Here is a 23,170-nt window from a genome sequence, read left to right as displayed (position 1 = left end):
ACATGGGACTGTGCATGCGCAGGCCAGCCGATTTCAAAGATTTTATAGCTCAATACCACCAGGGAGCGCCCCTGCCTCTCTGCACGCATATGTAGCCGTTCTTTCCCGCCAAAAACAGTGTCTAAGAGGCGGGGCGCACCCGACATGCCCTCAGTCCTCTTTTGCCGCCGTGCTGCATGGTAGGTACCAAGAGTGTTAGCAGGGAAGGAGGGAGGGCATGTGTGCCTGCACAGAAGACCTAGATGAACAACAGTTACAGGTAAGTGAAACACTGTTTTTCATTGACGGTCTTCCTGCGCAGTGCCACATGGGAGATTACAAAGCTTAAATACCTGGGTGGTCCAACGCATAATGTTTGACAAACGTGTCAGCTGAAGCCCACGTTGCCGCCCTGTAGATGTCTTGGAGTGGCACACCTTTCAGAAGAGCGGCTGATGACGCCTGGGACCTGGTGGAATGAGTATGAACTCCCAACGGACAAGGTAGGTTAGTAATTTCGTAACATTCTACAATGGTCTGAACTACCCACCTAGCTAAGGTTTGAGGGGTTGCCCTTTTACCTTTCTTCTGCCCTGAATAACACAGAAATAGATGGGAATCCACCCTAAAAGGCTTAACCCGATCCAAATAAAAAAGGAGCGCCCTACGCACATCGAAAGAATGTAAAGCTTTCTCAGAATTAGAACTCTGAGTGCGAAAAAATACTGGGAAGGATATCTCTTGGGAAAGATGAAAACTAGAAACTACTTTAGGTAGAAACTCAACTTTTGTTTGAAGGACTACTTTTTCCAAGTGAATTTTCAAAAAGGGGGGCTCAAAGGACAACGCAGCCAACTCCCCCACCCTCCTGGCTGAAGTAATTGCCACCAAAAAGACCACCTTCATGGAGAGGAAACGTACCGGGCACGTAGCCAATGGTTCCATGGGCTTAAACATAAGTCTGGTCAATACTAGGGGCAATGACCACTATGGAAAAACAGGTTTTACTTACCATAACTGTTGTTCATCTAGGTCTTCCGTGCAGGCACACATGGGAAGGGAGTAGTGGGACTGCGCACGCGCAGGCCTGCCGATACCGGAGATTTCTATAGCTCTAAACCACTAGGGGGCGCTCCAGCCTCCAATCGCGCATGCGCGGCCCGCTTTCCCGCTGAAACGGCTCCTAGGAGGCGGAGCGCCCCTCACATACCCTCAGTTCCTCTTTCGCCGCCCCCTGCAAGGTAAGTACCAAGAGAGTTAGCGGGGAAGGAGGGAGGGCATGTGTGCCTGCACGGAAGACCTAGATGAACAACAGTTATGGTAAGTAAAACCTGTTTTTCATCTACGGTCTTCCTGTGCAGTCCCACATGGGAAGATTACAAAGCTTAATACCTGGGTGGAGGTGACGCCAAAGCATCACACAAAGATGGAATGGAGAACCGCTGTGCCCACCGCTGTCTCCTTTCTATCCAGAATGTCCAGCGCATAATGTTTCACGAAGGTATCCGCCGAGGCCCACGTCGCTGCTCTACAGATGTCGTGAAGAGGAACACCTCTGAGAAGAGCCGCAGACGACGCCTGGGACCTGGTGGAATGCGCACGCACCTCCAAGGGGCAAGGTAAGTTAGCAGCAGAATAACAAGTCAAAATAGTCTGGACCACCCATCTCGAGATGGTCTGGGACGTAGCCCGTTTCCCTTTATTCTGTCCCGCAAAACAAACAAATAAGTTAGAATCAAGCCTAAAAGACTTAACCCTATCTAAATAAAACAAGATAGCTCTGCGGACGTCCAAGGAATGAAGAGCTTTCTCTGCCTCTGAGTTCTGAACTGGAAAGAAAACTGGCAGTATCAGTTCCTGGGACAGATGAAAACGAGACACCACTTTAGGTAAGAACTCTACTTTGGTACGAAGAACAACCTTCTCAGGGTGTAACTTTAGATAAGGCGGTTCGCAAGATAAAGCCGCCAACTCCCCCACTCTTCTGGCCGAGGTGGCCGCAACTAAAAAGGCTACTTTCATGGATAAAAAACGTAACGGGCACGAGGCCAACGGCTCGAACGGTTTGGACATTAGGCGAGCCAAAACTAAAGGCAATGACCATTGTGGGATCAGAGCCCGAATGGGGGGAAACAAATTATTCAACCCTCGTAAAAACAAACGTGCAGAGTAGTGGGAGAACACAGATTTCTTATCAATAGGAGGATGGAAAGCAGAAATAGCTGGTAAATAAACCTTAACTGAACTATTAGACAGGCCTTTCTGTTTAACTTCCCACAAAAACTCCAATATGTCAGAGAGAGGAGCCAAAAAAGGGTCCAAGGCTCGCTGTCGACACCAGGCCGAAAATTTGTCCCACTTCAAGGCATAGGACTGTCTCGTAGACAGACGCCTAGCGTTAAGCAAGACGTGCTTTACTGCTGAAGAAAAGGAACCCCCGGTCTGATCAGCCACGCCGTCAGTTTGAGTTTCCCGATGTTGTGGTGAAACACCCCCTTGCAGGACAGAAGGTCTGGAACTACTGGGAGACTGATTGACTGATTCTGCCAACTCAGAAGGGAGTGAAACCAGGGTTGCCTCGGCCAAAACGGGGCCACCAGGATGACTGTCGCCCCGTCTCTCTGGACCTTGCTGAGGACCCTGGCTAGCAGCGGGAACGGGGGAAAGGCATAACACAGGGGACCTGACCAACTTAGTTGAAATGCGTCCCCACGTGATCCTAGGCCTACGCCTCCCCTGGAGCAAAAACATGGGGCCTTGCGATTCTCTGCTGTCGCAAACAGGTCCAGCTCCGGATCCCCCCACCTGGAAAAGATCGGAGCAAGATACTTGTCCTGAAGGGACCACTCGTGGTTGTCCCCTTTTATCCTGCTCAACTGATCCACCATAGAGTTCTCTACTCCTGGGATGTGAACAGCATGCAACCACACAGCATGGTCTATAGCCCACTGCCAAAGCCTCATCGCTTCGGTGCATAGTGCCACAGACGCCGTGCCCCCTTGCTTGTTGACATAGAACATCGCCGTCGTGTTGTCTGTCAGGACTTGGACGGACTTGTTCTGGACCGCACCTGAAAAGGAGATCAAAGCATAAAAGATTGCCCTCAATTCAAGGACATTAATGTGCTCCACACGTTCTGACTCAGACCATAACCCATGAGCATAAGCCCCGTCACAGTGAGCCCCCCAACCAAATAAAGAGGCATCTGTCGTGACAGATAAATGGGTTTGGCGATGCCCAAATTCCACCCCTCCAAATAGGTTAGAATCCTCTAACCACCAGTCCAAAGCAGACACCACCCGTCTAGGGACTGACAATCTCCTATTCTGGGAATCACTACTCGGGGAAAAAACTGAATTAAACCATAATTGGAGAGGTCGCATAAACAGTCTGGCTAAAGGGACCACTGCAGTCGTAGAAGCCATGCAACCCAACAAAGTCTGAACAAACTTAGCAGACTGAAAACGACACCTCTTAAGGGTGGAAATGAGTCTCTTAATCTTTGAGGCGCGCTCTGCAGGCAAGAAACCCGCATTACGCACGCCGTCCAAAATCACCCCTATGAACTGAATGGAGCGAACAGGATTCAGTTTAGACTTTTTTTTATTAACAAAAAGACCCAAACGGAGACATAAGTCCAGGGTGAGAGCCACCTGATTGGACACATCAGCCTCAGACTGGCCCACCAGAAGCCAGTCATCTAGGTACGGAAAAATGCAACAGCCCTGAAGACGCAGGTGGGCTACTACCACTGCCATACATTTAGTGAATACTCTGGGGGCAGTGGCTAAACCAAAGGGCAAGACCCTGTATTGGAAAACACGATGGTCATAGGTAAAACGCAAAAAAATTTTATGGTCCGGGAAAATAGAAATATGAAAGTAGGCGTCCTTTAAATCCAGGACTGCAAACCAAGAGAAAGGGGGCCGCAAAGTCAAAACCATCTGCAATGTGACCATCTTAAATTTTCGGATCCGTATAAATTTGTTTAGGCCCCGGAGGTCCAGGATAGGCCTAAGCCCCCCATCCTTTTTCTCCACTAGGAACAGGTTGGAGTAGAAGCCCAACCCAGCCGACTCTGCAGGAATCTCCTCTATCGCTCCTTTCTGTAAAAGAGCTGAGAGTTCTCCCAAGATTTCTGACCGCGGAACATCCGAAGAAAAAACAGGGAGACACAAGTAGGGTAAATCAACAAATTCAACTTTATAACCAAACTGAATTATGGAAAGAACCCAAACATCAGAACAAATCAAACTCCAGGAACTCCAGAAAGCGCTAAGCCTGTCCCCAAAAAAGGGATCAGGTCCCTGTGATTGTCAGAACTGTTTTTGCGATTGGCTCTGATCTTTAGGTTGATGTTGCTGAGAGCCAGGCCTAGGACGTTGGCCCTGCCTCCGTCTAGGGAAGGCAGCCTGCGGGCTCTGGTAGGGTCGGTGTGGCTGGTACGCGTACCCCTGATAGGGCTGATAACGATGTTGTCTGCCACGCTGGAAGGAACGGTAATACGGACGAGAGGATTGCTGTGGGGTCTGATGTAGTACCCCATACGAACGAGCCGTCAGGCGGTCGGTTCTCTTCTTTGACAGATATTCATCGGTCTTTTCCGAGAACAGCGTGGTGCCTTCGAACGGCAAATCCTCCACCTTATTTCTCATCTCAGCAGGGAGGGCAGTTGTACGAAGCCATGCGTACCTGCGCAAGACCACAGAGGAGAGAAGGGATCTGGCAGCTGTGTCTGCCATACTCCTGCCAGCATTGATTTGATGCCTGGACAAACGGACAGCCTCTTCTTGTATGACCCTAAGGAGAGTACGCTGCTCCTCAGGAATCTTAGGAAGGAAGGAAGCCACCTTCTTCCACAAAAACAATTGGTATGCCGACATCATGGCTGCATAATTAGCAACCTTAATGCCAAACGTGGCAGAGGTATACAGCTTTCTACCCATGCTGTCAATCTTTCTGCTGTCCTTGTCAGCTGGAGCTGAAGAGGAACCCTGGCGAGAACGAGCCTGCATTTCCTCAGTCACAAGTGACGACGGGGGTGGATACACTGCAAGAAAGGAATGCACATCGTCCTTGGTCTTGTAAAGGCTCTCCACCTTCCTGTTAGTAGCGGTAGCTGATGCCGGTCTCGACTGAAGTTTCTTCCACATGTCAGCAAACCCTTCAATAAGGGGAAAAGCAATTGAGGGAGTAGACCCCGAATAAATATGCTGTAGAATCTTGTCGGTAAATTTGGATTCAGTCGACGTGACTTCCAAATCCAGAGCTTTGGCCATTCTCTGAAGAAGCTCATTATAGGCTCGGAAATCATCGGTTGGGGAAGCCTCCTCCGAGGGCCCAATTTCTCTCTCAGGAGAGTCCGACAACGGGGATTCGCTGTACCGAGTTCGGCTCCGAGGAGACACCACCTCCGACGGACGGGGTGTATGATCACGACCAGCATAGGAACCGGCTCTGGGTGACGGTGACAGCGAGACCCTCCGATAACGTTGGTCCGAGAAGTAAGAGTCTTCTCTAGTATAATAGCGGGTACCTGGATCGTCCCGGCCCCGACTACCTCTAGACCGGCTTCGATAAGAACAGCGGGAACTCCGGTCAAAGGAACGGGCTTGTCGGCTCCTAGTGGAACGAATCGAGCCCGATTCGTATGACGGCGATCGAGGCCGACCCGATGGTGTAGGGGGCTTGTCGATCGGAACCACATCCACCTCTTGGATCGCCCCCGGCGGAGGAGTCTTGGATGAAGGGCGATCAGTGGACTCATCGCGTCTCTCCGACGGAGCCGGAGTAGGACCGGTCGGAACCGAGGACGAAGAGGTAAGTAGGGTCTCCAACACTGTTTACGCTTCTTCTTCTTCTTTTCAGACTCGGTTCCAGTAGTCGGTTTCGAAGTCGGATCCGAAGCCCTCGGATCCGATATCTCTTGGGGAGCCGGCGTGATCGTCTTCGGGCCCGAGGTAGCCCTGTCATCGCTGACCTCACGGGTAGGTGGAGTACAGACCGCCGACGAAGTTGAAGGAGGTCGACTCCGAACGGTTCTCGGAACCGAAGCTGTCGGCTCCGACGAACTCCGAGCTGGGGCCGAACGACTTGGGGACAGATTGGAACGCGGAGTTCTGGCAACCGATGTCTCCGAGAGAGGACGGGAAGGTGCAGCCGGTGCAGAAGAGGACTTCGGCGGAGGATCTTCTACCGACATTGCACGCTGCCAGAGGGAGGCATGCAGTCGATCCGCCCGCTCGGCCCGAGCCTTGGAGGTAAACGCGCGGCAATGTTTACACGCCTGAACATTGTGCGTTTCTCCAAGACAGTAAAGACAGATAGAATGGCCATCCGACCTTGTCATTTTGCGGTTACAGGTCTCACAACGCTTGAACAAGGCCGTCTCAGCCATCGCGACGAAGGAAGAGCAAGAACCTCAACGATCGGCGGCGAAAGAGAAACTGAGGGTATGTGAGGGGCGCTCCGCCTCCTAGGAGCCGTTTCGGCGGGAAAGCGGCCGCGCATGCGCGATTGGAGGCTGGAGCGCCCCCTAGTGGTTTAGAGCTATAGAAATCTCCGGTATCGGCAGGCCTGCGCGTGCGCAGTCCCACTACTCCCTTCCCATGTGGGACTGCACAGGAAGACCGTAGATGAACAATAGTTCTAACAGGAGGAAATAAATTATTTAATCCTTTCAAAAATAATTTGGCAGTGTGATGAGAAAAAACGTTTTGTGGTCTATTGGGGGATGAAAGGCGGAAATAGCCGCCAAATACACCTTGACTGAAGAGTTGGATAACCCCCGTTGCTTCAATCCCCAAAGGAAATCTAAAACCTCAGGCAGGGAGGAAAGGAAAGGATCTAAACTCTGTTCCCTACACCAAGCACCAAACTTCTCCCATTTAAATGCATAAGATTGGCAAGTGGACAGCCACCTCGCATTCTGCAATACATGAGTCACACCAGAGGAAAAACCTACTCCTGCGAGATCAGCCACACTGTCAGTTTGAGTTTCTCTATCTTATGGTGGAGCACCCCCTTCCACATCAGAAGGTCTGATTCCTCTGGGAATTTGTACATCTGGGTCTGCAACCGCAGTAGAGTATGAAACCACAGTTGACGTGGCCAAAAGGGACCAGGTCGGGTGGTGGAACCGGGCGAGGCAGAAGATGGTGCCTTAGCCAGTGGATCCATCACTTCCATAGCATGTTTCCACAGGGAAGCTTGCAGTACCCACCTGCTCAGATCTGGCCTTTGAGGTGAAGGCTCTACAATCCTTGGATCTCGCCCAAACCATAAAGGCAGCTTGAATGGCCATCAGACTTAGTTATCTTTCTGTCACAGGAGACACACCGTTTGAAGAGTGCTGTTTCTGACATCGTCGAAGGATTCTATGATCAGAAGAGCTATGAACCTCTCTCACCGGCAGCAAAAGAGGAACTGAGGGTATGTCAGGAGCGCCCCACCTCTTAGACACTGTTTTGGTGGGAAAGAACGGCCACGCATGCGCGCAGAGAGGCAGGGGCACCCCCTGGTGGTATTGAGCTATAAAATCTCCAAAATCGGCAGGCCTGTGCATGTGCAGTCCCATGTGGGACTGCACAGGAAGACCATCGATGAACTGTTAGACAGATGGAAAAGTTGGTACAGATTTGTCATTTGACAATCTGCTGATTGCTACCAACTTCTATGTTGCAAGCACTGGCATCGATATAAAAAGGCACAAACATATGTGAAGTATTATGGCACGCAGTATATGTATTTTATGAAGAGAACTGCTGTGGCACAGGTTTGCAGGGAAACATCACACCACTTTGGTATGGTGGTGTTAGTTGTTGCCACAATTAACTTATTTGATGTTTCCAAGTAAATGTTAAAAAGGCTATAAGATAGAGACTGATAATCCCATAGACAAATTACAAAAGAGATGGTGCTCATATTCCATGTTTGGGGAAATCTCTCTCACTGTCCAAGTGCTGAATTTAAAAGCATAAACAGATGGGATTAAACGAGAATGGATGAAATATACAAAAAGTTATCAAAGGTATTTGACATGCTACCTGTGGTAAAAAAACAAGGTTTACATGCAAACATTCCGATTTTATCCCTTTGGAATGTAGAGCTGAAAGGATCTTGGGTAGAAGAAATGGAAAAGATCATAGTCAGCCAGTGTAGATTCTGCAGACAAAACAGGGATTTATGGAATGTTAGCCTAATGCAGGCTCAAGCAGTTCCTTAGGGCTTAACTACGTTATGGGTTTCTTTGGGTTCTGCTCAATTACGTGTGCACCTGGAATACCATGGTGGGAATTCCCAGAGGCACATTGGCTTAATTTGAACTGAGACCAGATTGCACAAGAAGGGACATCTGCCTGCCCTTCCCCCATTCTATTTTCCTGACCTGAAACAGCCAAGGAGTAGTGCTATTTGCCTTGCTGGAAGCGTCACATGTACAGATGAGGTGCTCCTGGGTTTCCCCGGCAGGTAGCCCCCTTGTAGAATATTTTACACTTGCAGAAGCATCGGCCCCCAGACTCACCGGGGCGGCCGGTTTGCTGTCCACGGGGCGGTTGGGGAGGGCAGAAAGTATGGTGGCCGCCATGTTCTCCCAGGCTGCCTCGCTCTGCCCGCGCCCAATAGGATTCAAACCTCCCCCGGCCAATCAGCGCCAGCCGGGGGGTGCCTGGGCCAGAGGGCGGGGCACGGTTCGGACCTGAGAAGCCCCGTTCTCCCTCTGGTCCGCCATATTTAAGCGAGGCAGCCGCGCTGGGGGCCTCAGTCACGTTCTGGCAAGCGAAGTCCCACCCGCCACTCCCTGCTTCTGTTTGGGCTATGTTTTGCTTTCTTAATCTGTGTGTTCTTTACGTATCTGTCACAGCTTTCGGGGCGGCTTGGCATTGGGATCCGATCCCTCTGGGGGGAGATGGGGCCTGTGGCCACATCTAACCCCATTTATAGGGGATTCCCATAAGGAGTCCAGGGAGTGAGGCCAGGGGGCGAGCCCAGCTCGGGGGCCCGCCGGCAAAGACTCACTCCCAGGTGGCAGGGGGACAATAAGGGGTGTATACCCAATTGCCCCCGCTAACTGCCATCCCTCGGTTTCCCCTCCACAGCGGGGTCTGTGGGGGCTGGAGGGCATCGACTGGCAGGCAGGCCAGCCAATGTGGGATCCGATCCCTATGTTGCCAATGCTCCTGTCACTGTAATCAATAAAGTTGTGGCCTCTTTTAACTCCATCCGTTGTGTTTGTGATCTTTTGTTGCCGTCGCTCCCTGCCCCCTCCAGCTGCCCATCATCGCTGGACAGCAAGCTGTTTTTTAAGGCAGCCCCACACAGTGCATATTAGTGCAGGGGTCCACAGCATGGTGCCAGTGGGTGCCATGGGACTTGTCAACACCTTTCCTGACACCCACCAAGCGTTTATAGAAAGTGGATGGGGTCAGGTCCCCATTTTTGCTCAGCAGGACTTTTGACTGTCTGTGCAGATTTTTAAAAAGTTGTTTCAGCAACAGCTGCCACCATTGCTCAAGAATCTTCACTGCCTCACTGTGTGTTTATTTTAAAAGGCATCCTGTTAAGCAGGGGATCTGCCTGAAATGCCAAAGAGTTACTATTTGAGTTATGCATAACCTCACTCCCTGACATTTTGTGATTGGCTCCACCTCCTGCAGCAGTCATTTTGTAGTTGCACTGACCATCCTGTGTCTGGATACCAAAGATGCCGGCAGGCTTGAAAAGGTGAGGAACTCCTAAATTTGAGTAATTTAAGATAGACATTACTAAGTCATGTAACTGTTGCCAAACTTGATTAATTCCATCCACTGCATAGACCCAGGTCTCTACAATACATAATAGGTTTTGTCTAGATTTAAATTCTAGAAATAGCTTTTCTAATCCCTGATGTGGTGGTGAACAGCAGCAATTTATGATTCAATGGGCTGCTGGCATGTTATTTGGATATTCACAGCTAGGGTGGAAGATAAACAATTCCTCTTCACTCCCCAAGAAGCATCATTTTCTCTTTTTCTTAACTGGCCTTCCATACCATATCCTCTCCTACCCATAGAGTTCTCATATTGATGTGAAGAAAATTCTGCATCAGTATTCTAAAATGCCAAAAAAGCAAAAAGGATGACACAGCTGCCAAGGAACCAATGCCTAAAAGAGCAAGAATCAGGTCTAGTAGCACCATAAAGACTAACTAGATTTCCTGGGTATGAGCTTTTGAGAGTCTGAGCTCCCTTCATCAGTTGAATCTTGTTCTTCTACTACAGACCATCATGAAACAATGCTTAAAAGCTGTAACTTACCCATAAAATGTGAGGCGAAGAAAACCAATTCGTTGTTCAAGTTTAAGCAGCTCTCCCTGTCTAATAGCAGCTCCTGTTAGCAGCACAATTCCCACTTTTTTAAGGGTGATCAACCATTTGTATGCACTTTCATCACAGTATAAAACCTCTTCAAGGGTCATAGTTGGCAGTTGTAGATCAGAACCCCAGTACTCATGTTCTGTAAAAGTTAAATAAGAAAAAATCAAATCTGCAAAAAGCCAAGATGTATTTATTTCAGTGTTAAGAACTGAAATCAACCTATGGAACTTTCTAACAAGCTCCTCCCCCCACTTAAGTGTTAGGCTAATTATTGCTCAATGAAATGGGAGACTAGGGGGATGTGGGTGGGTGATGTAAAAGCAAACTGAAGTAAGGGAATGCCCAGTGCTTGTGGTTCAGTACTGCTTGGTTTTATTCTGAGTTGTTTCCCCACTGAGTGAACCCAGCATCTGGCTGCTGTGAATGACACTGGTTCTGTTAGGCTAAGTTTCAAGTAGGGATGTGTGCTCTGGGTTCTGGATCCAGATTTTTAACCTGGATTGGGCCCGATGTTCTGGCATTCCTGAATCAGCTGCAGCATTCCTGAAGCGATTCAGGAATGCTGAAGCAAAGCTTATCGAAGCGCTTCAGAATAGTTCATTAAGCTTCAGGTAGCGTGGAAGAAGTCTTTCCCTTGCCATTCCTAGGGAACACCAAGAGGAAACAGTGCTTCCACTGGTAGTGGGGCTTTCTAGGTGGCTGGGGGTGGCATTTTGCAAGCAAAATGCACCAAATTTGCAGGGGACATACTCCTACCTGTCATCTCAAGACCACCCCACCCAAGTTTCAGGGAGATTGGACTTTGGGGAGGCCATGTTATAGACCCCCAAAGAAGGTGCCCCTATCCACCACTGATCTCCATTATTCCCTAAGGGGGAAAAGGGGGGTATCCTAGGTGGGTGGGGGTGGCATTTTGCAAGCAATATGCACCAAACCTGCAGGGGTCCCTCTCCTAGCCCTCCTCTTATAAACCCCCAAAGTTTCAGGGAGATTGGACTTTGGGGGGCCATGTTATGCCCCCCCAAATAAGGTGCCCCTATTCACCGCCAATCTCCATGATTCCCCTATGAGGACCAACCAAAGACCCTCTTGGTAGCTCTTGAGAGGACAGGTAGGAGTAGCTCCCCTGCAAATTTGGTGCATTTTGTTGGCCCCCACCCACCTAGCACCCCCCCGGCCAATTTTCCCCATAGGGAACACTGGAGATCCGTGGTGGATAGGGCCACCTTCTTTGGAGAGGCATAACATGGCCCCCCAAAGTCCAATCTTTCTGAAACTTGGGGGAGGGGGTGGTCATGAGAGGAGGGTTAGGAGAGGATCTCCTGCAATTTGGATTATGGAAGAAAATGCCCCCTCGGTTCCCAGATAGCTGAGAATGGCATTTCCCATGGAAACAATGGCCGAATCTACCCTAATAATCCCGAAGCAGTTTAAATACCTGAACCTGAAGCGTTGCTTTGCTTCATTTTGGTTTGGGTGGAATGGATGCGATTCTCTGATATGATTTTGGTCCCCTTGCTTCATTTTGGTTCCAGGGGGATTCATTCCTGTGCTTCAGTTTGCTTCTATTGGTCTTTCTCTGGGATGAGCTCAGCTTGTACTTGGGAGCATGCCTTGGCCATGGTAGCCTTGCCCCAGTGTTTTTCTGCAATGAGAGTCAGCTTTGACTTTTCCCCCAAAGGAAACAATGGAGTGGCAGGGGACACCTAGTTCAGGGCACCACAGAATGGCCCCTGGGGGGTGCAGTCTTCTTGAAACTTGAGGAATCTTTAGAGGATAGTCAGAAGTAGGTTTCTTGAAAATTTGGTGAAGTTTGGTTGAAAAATTGACCCCGTCCAGCCCACCAGATAGCTCCTAGAGAGATTTTCCCATAAAAAACAATGGCTAAATTTTAATTTTAATTTAATTTATTATATTTATATTCCGCCCTCCCCGCTTTTGCAGGCTCAGGGCGGATAACAAATACAAACATCACCCAACCATTAAAAACATTTAAAAGCATTAAATAATACATTAAAAACATTTAAAAGCATTAAATATTACAGTTCATACTGCATAGTAGTTCATACATGCCTCTGTGTTTGCATAGGGGCGATGGTTTAACCCCCCCTCCACGGGGGGGGGGCACCGCCCGGCATCAACCATATGCCTGGCGGAATAGCTCTGTCTTACAGGCCCGGCGAAATGCAAGCAAATCTTGCCGGGCCCTTGTCTCGCAAGACAGAGCATTCTACCAGGCCGGGGCCAAGACTGAAAAGGCCCTGGCCCTGGTCGACACCAGGCGGGCCTCCCTAGGGCCAGGGACACTTAAAAGATGTTTTCCACCAGAGCGGAGAGTCCTCTGGGGCTCATAAGGTGAGAGACAGTCCCTCAGATACGTCGGTCCCAATCCGCGTAGGGCTTTGTAGGTTAACACCAAAACCTTGAACCTGATTCGGTACTCCACTGGCAGCCAATGCAGCTGGCGTAGCACCGGTGTAATATGCTCCCACACCGGTGCTCCAGCAATGACCCGCGCTGCTGCATTCTGTATCAGCTGTAACCACTGGATCAGGCCCATGGGAAGCCCAGTGTAGAGCGCGTTACAGTAATCCAACCTAGAGGTGACCATTGCTTGGACCACTGTAGTCAAGTCACGGGGAGACAAATAAGAGGCAAGCTGCCTGGCCTGCCGAAGATGATAAAAGGAAGACCTGGCAACTGCAGTGATCTGGTCCTCCATCTTCAGGGAGGAATCCAGAATCACCCCCAGGCTCCTAACTCTCGGGGCCAGTGTAAGTACTGCCCCATCAAGTGTAGGAAGCCAGGGTCCCAAAGGCATCTCCCCACGACCCACATACAGGACCTCCGTCTTCGTGGGATTCAATTTCAGCCGACTTTGTCTCAACCAACCAGCCACAGCCTCAAAAGCATGCTCCAGGGCATCAGGGGCCGATCCAGGCCGCCCGTCCAACAGCAGATAAAGCTGGGTGTCATCCGCGTATTGGTGACACCCAAGCCCGAAACTCCGCACCAGCCGGGCGAGGGGGCGCATATAGATATTAAACAATAATGGAGAGAGTATCGCTCCCTGTGGCACACCACATACCAGTGGCCTACGAGATGATACTCTCTCCCCAAGCGCCACCCTCTGTCCCCGATCATGGAGAAAGGAGACCAGCCACTGCAGTGCTGTCCCCTGAATCCCCACATCGGCAAGGCGGTGGGTCAAAAGCTCATGATCGACTGTATCAAACGCTGCTGACACATCCAGCAAAATCAGCAGTGCTGATCCGCCCTGATCCAGATGTCTGCGGAGATCGTCTGTGAGGGCGACCAGCAATGTCTCGACCCCATGTCCCGGGCGGAAACCCGACTGGAAGGGGTCTAGGGCCGAGGTCTCCTTCAGGAAATTCTGCAGTTGCTTCTCTGCCGCCCGCTCAATCACCTTCCCCAAAAATGGAAGGTTGGAAACCGGTCGGTAATTGAGCAGGTCAGCAGGACCTAATGATGATTTCTTCAGAAGAGGCCATACCACAGCTTCCTTCAGAGCCTTGGGAAAAACCCCAGAGGTCAAGGAAAGGTTTATAATCGCCTCCAAGGAATCCCGAAGCCCATCAACACTGGCTTTCACCAGCCATGACGGGCATGGGTCCAAGGGGCACGTGGTAGGCCCTACCACCTGCAGAATCCTGTCCACCTCTTCCCCGAAAAGAGGGCTGAAATGATCTAATATGGGTCCCGAAGACGGCCAAGGGGCCTCTAGTTCATTTACTGTATCAACTGTGGCTGGTAAGTCGTGGCGGAGAAGCAAGATCTCATCAGTAAAAAAGCTCGCAAAAGCCTCACAGCTTATCTCCAAATTCAACTTTTGATGGTCTCCACCTGATTGGGAGACCAATGAACGGACCACATTAAATAATTTAGCCGGGCGTGAGCTAGCTGATGCGATGGAAGCTGCATAATATTCTTTCTTCACAGCTTTCACCGCCATCTCATAGGACTTCATAGGCTGGAGCAGCAAGGGGCGGGGCCGGGCAGATGGAAAGCCCAGCCCTTGCTGGAAAAAGCTCCCTTGGCAGCGGCAGCAGCAGCAGTACAGGCTACAACAACCTTTATAGGCTGGTTTTACCGATTTTTGTTGTTGAAAATTTGGTAAAAATTCAGGATACCTGATTTTTTGATATGGTATATCTGGATTTTATCACGTCAGCCAAAATTCAGTATTTTAATCCAAATCCCGAACAAACCTGTCCACCACTATCCATTTGTCCTCCACAGAAACTCGGCATGTAACAGGCAATTCAAGGACATGTTCTTGGATGGAAAACACAGGCCTGGATCCAGACTTTCAGTTCCATAGATGCAAAATTTACACCTGTAGAACCCCCACCTCTTGCAGCAGCCTGAAATAACCCTGAAATCCTGTTGCTGAGGGACATGGAATTCCAAGGAATAGGATAGGGGGCAGATTTTGTGTTGCAATAGGGAGAAGTAGGTTGGAAAACTGCTCCACTGGTGGAAATCCTTGTACCTGCAGAAATGCTAGTTGGATCCAAGCCATAGTTTGTGCAGGGCAGTAGTCAGATCTGTTTGGACCTACTGCTGACCCATATGAACAGATAGCATAGGTCAGACACACCAAATACTGCCCTATGTTTTCACATTACAGTAGAAGAGAGGCAGCAGTGGGAAAGTTGTCTGCCATTTCTTATCTTTTAATTTAGGAAGCTTCCAAGGATTCAAATGATTTACCAAAACACTGTATGGAAAAAGACACCAACAGGTCCTATTGTCCACTAATCACGTTTTGTGATTGCAAAGTTATGAAAGGCAAGTTGCTACATTATTTTCCAAGTGCATAGTGAAGCCTCAGTAGTTTACCACCAGAACACAGAAAAAGCTGAACAACTAAATTCCAAAAGAAAATTCTCTTGTACTGTGGTAGTAGCATTATGTTAGCATCGTATGAAACAATGCATCTGCTCTGCTTCTGGTGGCTCACAAAAGGCAGCAACATCGGCCAAAAGGGGGTGGGGGGAGTCCATTATAGGGAGCACAAGTTTCAAAAGTAACACTTGGGAAACTTACCAAGAAAGAACTTTGCTCTTTTAAAATGTGTATATAATGCTGCCTATTGTGTAAACAGATACAAACTTTTAAACTAAATCTACAAGGCCAATATGAGTCTTGTGTTATAAAACCAAAGGAAGACTAATCCAGTATATTAATCTAGCTATAGATTTCATTCTTGTCTCACAGGACACACCATTTCAGCCATGTCCCAGAATCTTTTCCCCTCCACATGAGGATTTTCAAACAAAACCCCAAACATTTATGGACCTAATTGCTCCAGCAACTTATATTTTCTAGAATGATAAATTAGAGACTAGGGAACTCGCAAATTGTAGGGGGAAAAGTGTTTATTCTAACTATCTATAACAAAATAGTAATTGCAAAGTAGGTGAGGTGTCAAAGGCCCAACAGAAACAAACTCTTTCACTATGTGCAAGATCATGTGTATACTAGTGAGTCGGTTCTAGGTTTTGGGGGGAATCTCAGCAGATAGTGCCCAGGATCTACCCCCCACCAGGCCCCCCTCATGCTTCCCTTTCTACCCCCACCCCAAATCTTCATGTTCCCCCACTGTGATTACAAGCCCTCTCACCAGCTGCATGCAAAGCTGCCTGCCCCACACCCATGCCTTTTCCCTGACCACGCTGTCTGGTGCATGCTGCTGCTGTGGCCATCAGGAGTACCACCACCCACAAACACTTCCTCATCAATGCTGGGAAGCGGAAGCATGGGTGGTGGAATGCTTGCAAACAAATGGGCAAGAAATGAAACAGAAAGTTGGTAGAGAAAGTGGGTGGGGAGTCATGAACACTGGACTCTCCAAAAGCTCTTGGCCCCCACAGCTGTCCCACCTCAGGGTATGCTGATGCTGGCCCATTGTACACCCCCAAAATAATATCACTTCACTGGGATTTTTTCCATTTTAGGAAGCAATCTATGGCATATGAACAGCTAAAGGAGTCTGCTAATTTGCTGTCATGTATCTTCCTGTTGAAGTATGAAACAGGAAGTGGAGGTGAGGTCTAATTTTTGTGTGAAAAGGGATGCTTAGGTAAAGGAACGTGAACTGACCTTGCTTTATCTCTATGTGACTAAGATTTCCATCTTCCATAATTGGACTGGCACTTGTCTCATGTACTCCAGTTACAAAACTTTGGGATTGTTTCTAAATTGGCAGCAAGAGGTCATCGTTCTAGTTTTGGAGACAAATGATTTTTTTTTTCTTTTTAAAAATGAGATGGCATTGTCTGTGGTTCCACTGAATTTGATTAGTTAAGTACAGCCACATCTGTTTGGCACACACTGAAAAGAGCTCACAAATATTGCAACAGAAACCAAGAAAAGTGCATGCTTGCACATTACATACTGCATGGATGAGCAAACTGTGGCATGAACATACAAGTGGCATAGGCAGCAGGGTCTTGGAGAATTCTTGAACAGAAGTACGGTGACTTGGGGACTAAGAGTGACTAAGGGTGACTAAGAGAACTTAACCTAAGTCACACCATGTTAATTTAGGTAGTTGTTTAGTTTTTCTCTCCCTCCAGGTCTAGCTAAGCCGTGACCGCACTTTCCATGGGAGAGGATGCTGCGTCTTATCTGTTTTTCTTCAGAGTCGACCTTGACGGACCAGCTTTCCCACAGAAGAGCACCCAGCAATGTGAACTCTGGGGGGAGGCTGGGAACGGAGGGTTTGATCTGTAACAACTTTCATTTTGTAACTCATTCCTAACAAAGTTTGTGCTCAGCCAGGATCTCCCCTGGTCCTGGAATGTGGACGTCTGGGCCTGTATGCTGTCTTTCAAATAAACCTTTTGAAATCAAGAGACCTTGGCTTCTTGCAGAAGGGAGGAAGACAGACTCCGGCTAACTGGGATGCCATAGTCTGACATCTATGACATAGAGTCAAGCTTGTACATGGGGTTGCAGCCTGCTCCTCAGTTTAGGAGAGCAAGCAGCAAAACCACAGCAAGGCACAGGAAGATGGCATACATAATCAATGCATATGAGTGCCTCTATCAAATATTTTGGACATGAGGTGACACATTTATCAAAAAAGATTCATTGTCACTGATGTATAATCCACATATATAAAGAAAATAAACATTTAAGGTAGCATTTATTGAAACAGGGTTTTGGTTCAAGTAGCACATTCACCTGTTCAGCACACAGACAATGGCATATTGGGAAGGCTAGCTTATTCTCAACCTCATATTGGACAAAACTGCCTGGCAAATACAAAGAATTACTCAATTCAGTCTCTGGTCAACTTTGTCTTTTGGGTAACTGAGAATCTTAAGCATTGTTTTGCAAATGCAGACTGGAGATCATTTTCACTCAGGAGCACTGATACCACTGGTTCCACACAAAGAATGAAAGGTTCTACTAGGTTTGTATGCTGAATGAGCAATGTCCTTTCCTCATAACAAGATGGAGAGGAATAACTGACAAGTTTGATAGCATTGCTCTAGCAAGCTCCCATAAAATTCACTGGGTTTCCCTCCCCAATCCCAACATTTAGTCTTGAATATATCCAAGACTAGGGCTGCAACCCTAAGAATATTTTCCTGGGATTACATCTCACTGAATAAAATGGGACTTACTTCTGAGTAGACCTGCTTAGATACTTCCACTGATATCAATGGACTTACAAGGATGTAACTTTGCTTAGGATTGCACTGTAAAACTTTCTGACAGTTTTCTGCCTACATCTCAGCTACTTCTCTTCATTTTTGGTATGCTAAGTGCAATAATGCCTTCATTAATGCTCAGGAGTTTCTTCAATTTAGAATAAGGATGGAAAAATTCAGTCCCTATTTAAGCACTAGATTAGAGTTTTATCAGGGAACTCAGGGAGCTTCCATGTCACAAACTGGCACTAGATGGGCACCCTTGTGGCTGAATTAATGACTCACGAAAGCAGGAAACTTGGGTGATGAGGATGCAAGTTAGTGGCATGTCTACTTATGTTTTTTTTTTATTGTGTAGTATATAGATTTCAGAAGGAACCAAATTATGCTGACAACAGGTACCCTAGAAATGTTAGGTTTGTATAATCAGGTCAATAAAAGTTTGCAAGTAATGCTGTAGTGCTGTGCAAGAGAAAATGCAAACTGTGTTGTGTTGTTCTTGCAAAACCCAAGATTTTTCACAGAAGTAGACTAGGATAAGAGGATGAAGACCTAAGAAAAAGAAAATAATTTAACTTATCTCATTACTCATGCTACCACAGACTAACATGGCTAACTCCTCTGCATCTCTGGTACTGACACTGAAAAGATGATGTAGCAGAGTGCAAATGGTTTCTGTAAGCCAAAAATACATTTTGAGGTGTAGAGCACACTATCCAAGATTACTTAAAACAAACCCGAAAAGGCCCTGGCTCTGGTTGAGGCCAGGCAGGCCTCCCTTTGAACTCTACCTTTCGATGCTTGCTTACCTTAGGTTTTGTTTCATTCCTGTTCCTTTCGCTCAGCTTTGGAATGTGATGTTTATTGAGAAATGAATGAGATCTGGACAAATGGAATGAAGTAAGAAGTACGACTGTTTGGCTTCAATCCGGAGAACTGACATTTATTAAATGCACCAGAAAAGTGGTGGAAAAGGCTCCACCCATTCTTTACCATCTCTCTTCTCCACCTTCAGTAGCAAGAGTTTGTCCCGTGCAAGGCAGAGGAGGAGGGTAAACAAAAGGACTGGGCAAAGAATGGGTCCTGGTTCGTCTCTTCCTTAATCAGCATATTTAAAGCTAAAAACTCATTTCCTGGATTGAGAACTGTCATAGTTAACAGGAAGGTTTCATTTATATTATAAAAATGAAATTTATTCCTAAGTAAATAAAATGTGGGATCAGAGTTTGAAGTTAAGTCTGGCTTGCCATAAGCTGGGACTGTTTTAGCATATGTGGTTACAGAATTGTGAGCTTCAAACAAACTGCAAACTCCAGGCCGATAGATGGAAGGTGCAAGTTTTGAAATAACTAATGGATCCATCTTATTGGGAGGTCTGAATGCTGTATAACTGCCATGATCCTCAGCACTTTGCCTCAGTTCCACCCAAACTCATACTCAACAGCATACTCAAGTAAGACACCTCCTTACACCTCCTCATACTCAAGTAAGACACCTCCTTACAACTCAGCCCCATTTCTCTCATCTAGTTACGTATTCAGAGGATAGTTCACAAGCAAATGAGAAATCCTGAGCTGAAGCTACGTGGCTGAACCTTGTCCTTGGAACATTCTTAAATCTAGAAATGATGTGGCAGAAGAAAATGTTTCCAATTCTATTACTGAATACAGCTTTGGGAACAATTTCCCCTTGGGAAAGAACATGCAGAGTTTTTCAGATCTTGCTATGATATAGCAGCCTACTATCACCTTAAGCCATAGGCACACAAGATTTTTTAAAAAGACTGTTATTTCACATGTGTGTATTTGTGGCAGGTATACATCACAATCTAGTCAGCAGAAGATGAGTGCCAAAAGTAGTAACAACAATTCCTACATTTGCAAGGCTTGCACTTTCCAACCACAACTAGCTAGTATGATACCTCTAGCTTAAGCCTGTTAGAGGGAGCGTCCAAGAAACACAAAACACACATCCTAATATAAACCATTTGTACAGACCATCTTTATATTTGACTTTATATTTTCAAGAAGTTGTAGCATGACTGACAAGTTACTGAATTTTTCAAAATACTCCTGAAATGAAAAAAATAAAACAGAGTGATCCTTGAAAAGAAATGTAACCACACCTTATTAAATTCTTTAGTGAATCTATTCCAGCACATATTACTCAGTGTTCTCTGGAGTCAATATATTAAGAGTTATATCAAAAGAAGTTTTTTTAAAAAAAAGCAGAGAATGCTTTTGATGTCTAGTGGGGGGAAAGAACCATGATGGAGATAAAATCGCTTTAACTGTAAAAACACCTTGACATCACAAAATTAAGCCTACAAAAGACCAATAACACAATTGCCTGGATACATAAGTCCAGTGAAAAATGACAGTCTGACCTGAATCATTTCTTTTATAGTTTGTCTTAGCTTCCTGGTAAGTATTTCTTACTTGCAATATGTTCAAGGCACTACAATAAAAACTTTGTTATCCAGCAATAGCGTATCCATAATACTCAGTTAACCAACATCACCCAGAGGACAAGCTCCTCCCACTCAGCAACCATACCAATGCCTTTGGATGTACACGCACATCTCCCCCCTCCCCCACAACTCCTGCCTCTCCAACCAGCCAGCTTGATGCCTCTGGCCACTGCTGGGCTTCTGACTGCTGGTGCTGCCAGCTGATGTCATCCTTGGGTGTCCTCTTCCTCTTCACCCTGCTTCCAGCTGTCAGAAGCCAACTCTGTTGGAGGGCTCCTAAGTACCTGGCCTGCTTGTCTGCTCCTGCCTATGATGGCTCTATGGAAGGGTCCTGCCAACCAAGTGAGCTGTTGGCACAGCACTCCCAATGAGGTGTGGCTTGGTGCTGCAGATTCCTCTGGGTAGGGGGCAGCGTAGAGCAAAAGTTTGAACATCTGGCAAATTTGATTAACCAGCAGCCCCATGACTGCTCGGTAACAAAGTCTTTATTATCTCTAGGAAAAAATTATGTTCTAAGAACAACCACTGAGGGTTGGGCCAAAAGTTAATTTTAAAAAAAATAAAGTTCAATTTCAAATCCAAAATGAGTAAATGGAAGTTTGTCATCTCATCCATATGGTATACCATACATTCATATGGTAGTAGCTTCAGGATGGACACTGATACTGCTGATGAGGCAGACACAGTGCACATACACACACACACACATAAAATACATGGTATCTTGGTGAAAATTGATTTGTTTTGTATTTCTCCAATACTAGAAAATACATGCTTGGATTATGATGCTAAAGCTATCTTCATTTTCCTTGCCGTTCCAGAAAGCCTTATTTGCATCACTTTATATGATGGAAAATTACTGTCTGGAAATGGACTGGGGGGGGGGGGAAGACAGAACACGTATTTCATGGTGATTACATCCCCAGTGTGCCATTTCTATGATTTTGTCATTTAAGAATTTTAAAGAAAAAGGAAAAGATACATCATGAGAGTAATCCTAAATGAGTCTACTCAGAATCCAACTCAAGCATGTCCAATGCGCCTTACTCCCAGGAAAGTGTCCTTAGGATTGCATTGCATGTATCTGCTGGTTGTGTATTTCAGTCATATGAAGTCCTATTTCAGTGCAGATGAATCTAGACTAGGGGTCAATAATTGGCGGTCTGTGGGCCATATGTGATGTCCTGAGGGATGCCTCCATCACACCCCACCGGTTACATATGTAGAAGCAAAAATAAATAATGTAGATAAAGCTGGATGGCAATCTGGAATATTGCTCCCCGCTCCCCCACAGAAAGTAGTTCTTCAGCAAAATTCTAACTGGGTCCCACTGGGTCTCTTTCCAACACAACTATTCTATGGTTCTGTGATTCCATTTAACTACTTTGACTTTTAATACTTGTGTGGTGGTGACTCCTGACTGGGTGGTATCAAGCCTGCTATGCTGAAATATACCAGTGGAAATTAGTTCCAGGCAAAGCTGTTTATTTGGAAATATATTAATCTGCTTTTTTTTTAGTTCACAGCAATTCTCAAAGCAGAAAGCAGAAAATTAAAAAAGAATCTAAAAATGTAATTTAAACCATTACCGGTAATAAAGTTGTAACAATAACGGAATCAGCAGCTTTTCTCCATTAGCAGGAAAAATAAAACATTGCACAAATATACTTCCATTATATTAAAAGTCCACATAAACTAAAATGTTTTAACAGCAAGCCTAAATGGGACCTGGCAAATGGAACTTTTGGCAAGCCTCAGATGGTAAGATTCCATAGATGCAGAACCACAAGTGGAAAAGCTATTAGCTTCTACTAATGATGGAGGTGACAACCACAGTAGATCACAAACTCCTCAAGGTACTGTAGATCCAAACCACAAAGGGCTTTAAAGATAATAACTAGCAACTTGAATTTACCCTGGTAACAATGGTATTCAGTGGACTTTTGTAATACTGAAATTATATGCTCTTATGTAGCCAACACTAACCAAGCTGCCTTCCACATACTGGATCAACTGAATTTTCTGAAAAATCTTCAAGGACAGCTTCATCTATAGTGTTTTACATGAGACCCGGTAAGAGGCATCCTCAGTAGTGCCAAGGTCTGTTTATTATGGCAGCTGCTCAAAACAGGGATTGCTTCATTTGCTGGTGAGTCCTGGTGGTAAACCATCCTATTCACATAATACCATTTCAGCATGGTACATTGTTTCTACTACTTAACCACACTTGGTATTATTACCATTTTGCTACTATACAGCAGGACTGAAATTGTTAATATATGCTAAAAAGACAGTCCGAGACTGCTCCAGCAGACTTACATCTTACTTCCAAGGCTAATCTAAAATCCTTGCTTGAAAATGTATTTATTTTTCGAACAGTTTGCAGGAAACTTGAATAGCTTAGATTTCAGAAAGAAGTCCAAAACAGCTCATTCATGTCTTTCAAAATCAGTTTTGCCACTGCTGATGAAAAACAGATCTAAGCAGTAAGCACTATGAGAAGATGGGTGTGTGTGTGTGTGTGTGTGTGTGTGTGTGTGTGTGTGTGAGAGAGAGAGAGAGAGAGAGAGAGAGAAGGAATTTCTAGGCAACTGCATGGTTTGGGGACTTATTAACGAGCCATAATTCCACATTCCACAAGACGAATGTGTCATTCATTAGATAAACTAGTTATATCAAGG

The 23,170-nt window shown here is 46.6% G+C and overlaps 2 protein-coding genes across 7 annotated transcripts in view; both read right to left on the bottom strand.

The window, feature by feature from the left end:
* BBOX1 (gamma-butyrobetaine hydroxylase 1) overlaps positions 1 to 23,170 on the bottom strand; it is a 62,276-nt gene that overhangs the window by 24,161 nt on the left and 14,945 nt on the right. For all 6 annotated transcript variants that reach the window (XM_054970513.1, XM_054970514.1, XM_054970515.1 and 3 more), the window contains one exon: positions 10,275 to 10,473. In XM_054970513.1, the coding sequence (XP_054826488.1) occupies positions 10,275 to 10,473 (199 nt within the window). The remainder of the gene's footprint in view (positions 1 to 10,274; positions 10,474 to 23,170) is intronic.
* On the bottom strand, positions 1,195 to 3,771 carry LOC129323798 (uncharacterized). The gene is made up of 2 exons (XM_054970512.1): positions 1,372 to 3,771; positions 1,195 to 1,213 (listed from the first exon to the last, which is right to left on the bottom strand). The coding sequence occupies exon 1, from the start codon at positions 2,953 to 2,955 to the stop codon at positions 1,396 to 1,398; it is 1,560 nt and encodes a 519-aa protein (XP_054826487.1). The 5' UTR covers positions 2,956 to 3,771; the 3' UTR covers positions 1,195 to 1,213; positions 1,372 to 1,395.

Source organism: Eublepharis macularius, chromosome 2 (assembly GCF_028583425.1).
Source record: "Eublepharis macularius isolate TG4126 chromosome 2, MPM_Emac_v1.0, whole genome shotgun sequence".
Taxonomy (NCBI): Eukaryota; Metazoa; Chordata; class Lepidosauria; order Squamata; family Eublepharidae; genus Eublepharis; species Eublepharis macularius.
The sequence above is the reverse complement of the archived record's forward strand: the minus strand, read 5'-3'. Positions and strand labels throughout refer to the sequence as shown.

Coding starts and splice junctions, on each gene's coding strand:
- LOC129323798 (XM_054970512.1), bottom strand. CDS start 2,955: ATGCACCGAAGCGATGAGGCTTTGGCAGTGGGCTATAGACCATGCTGT.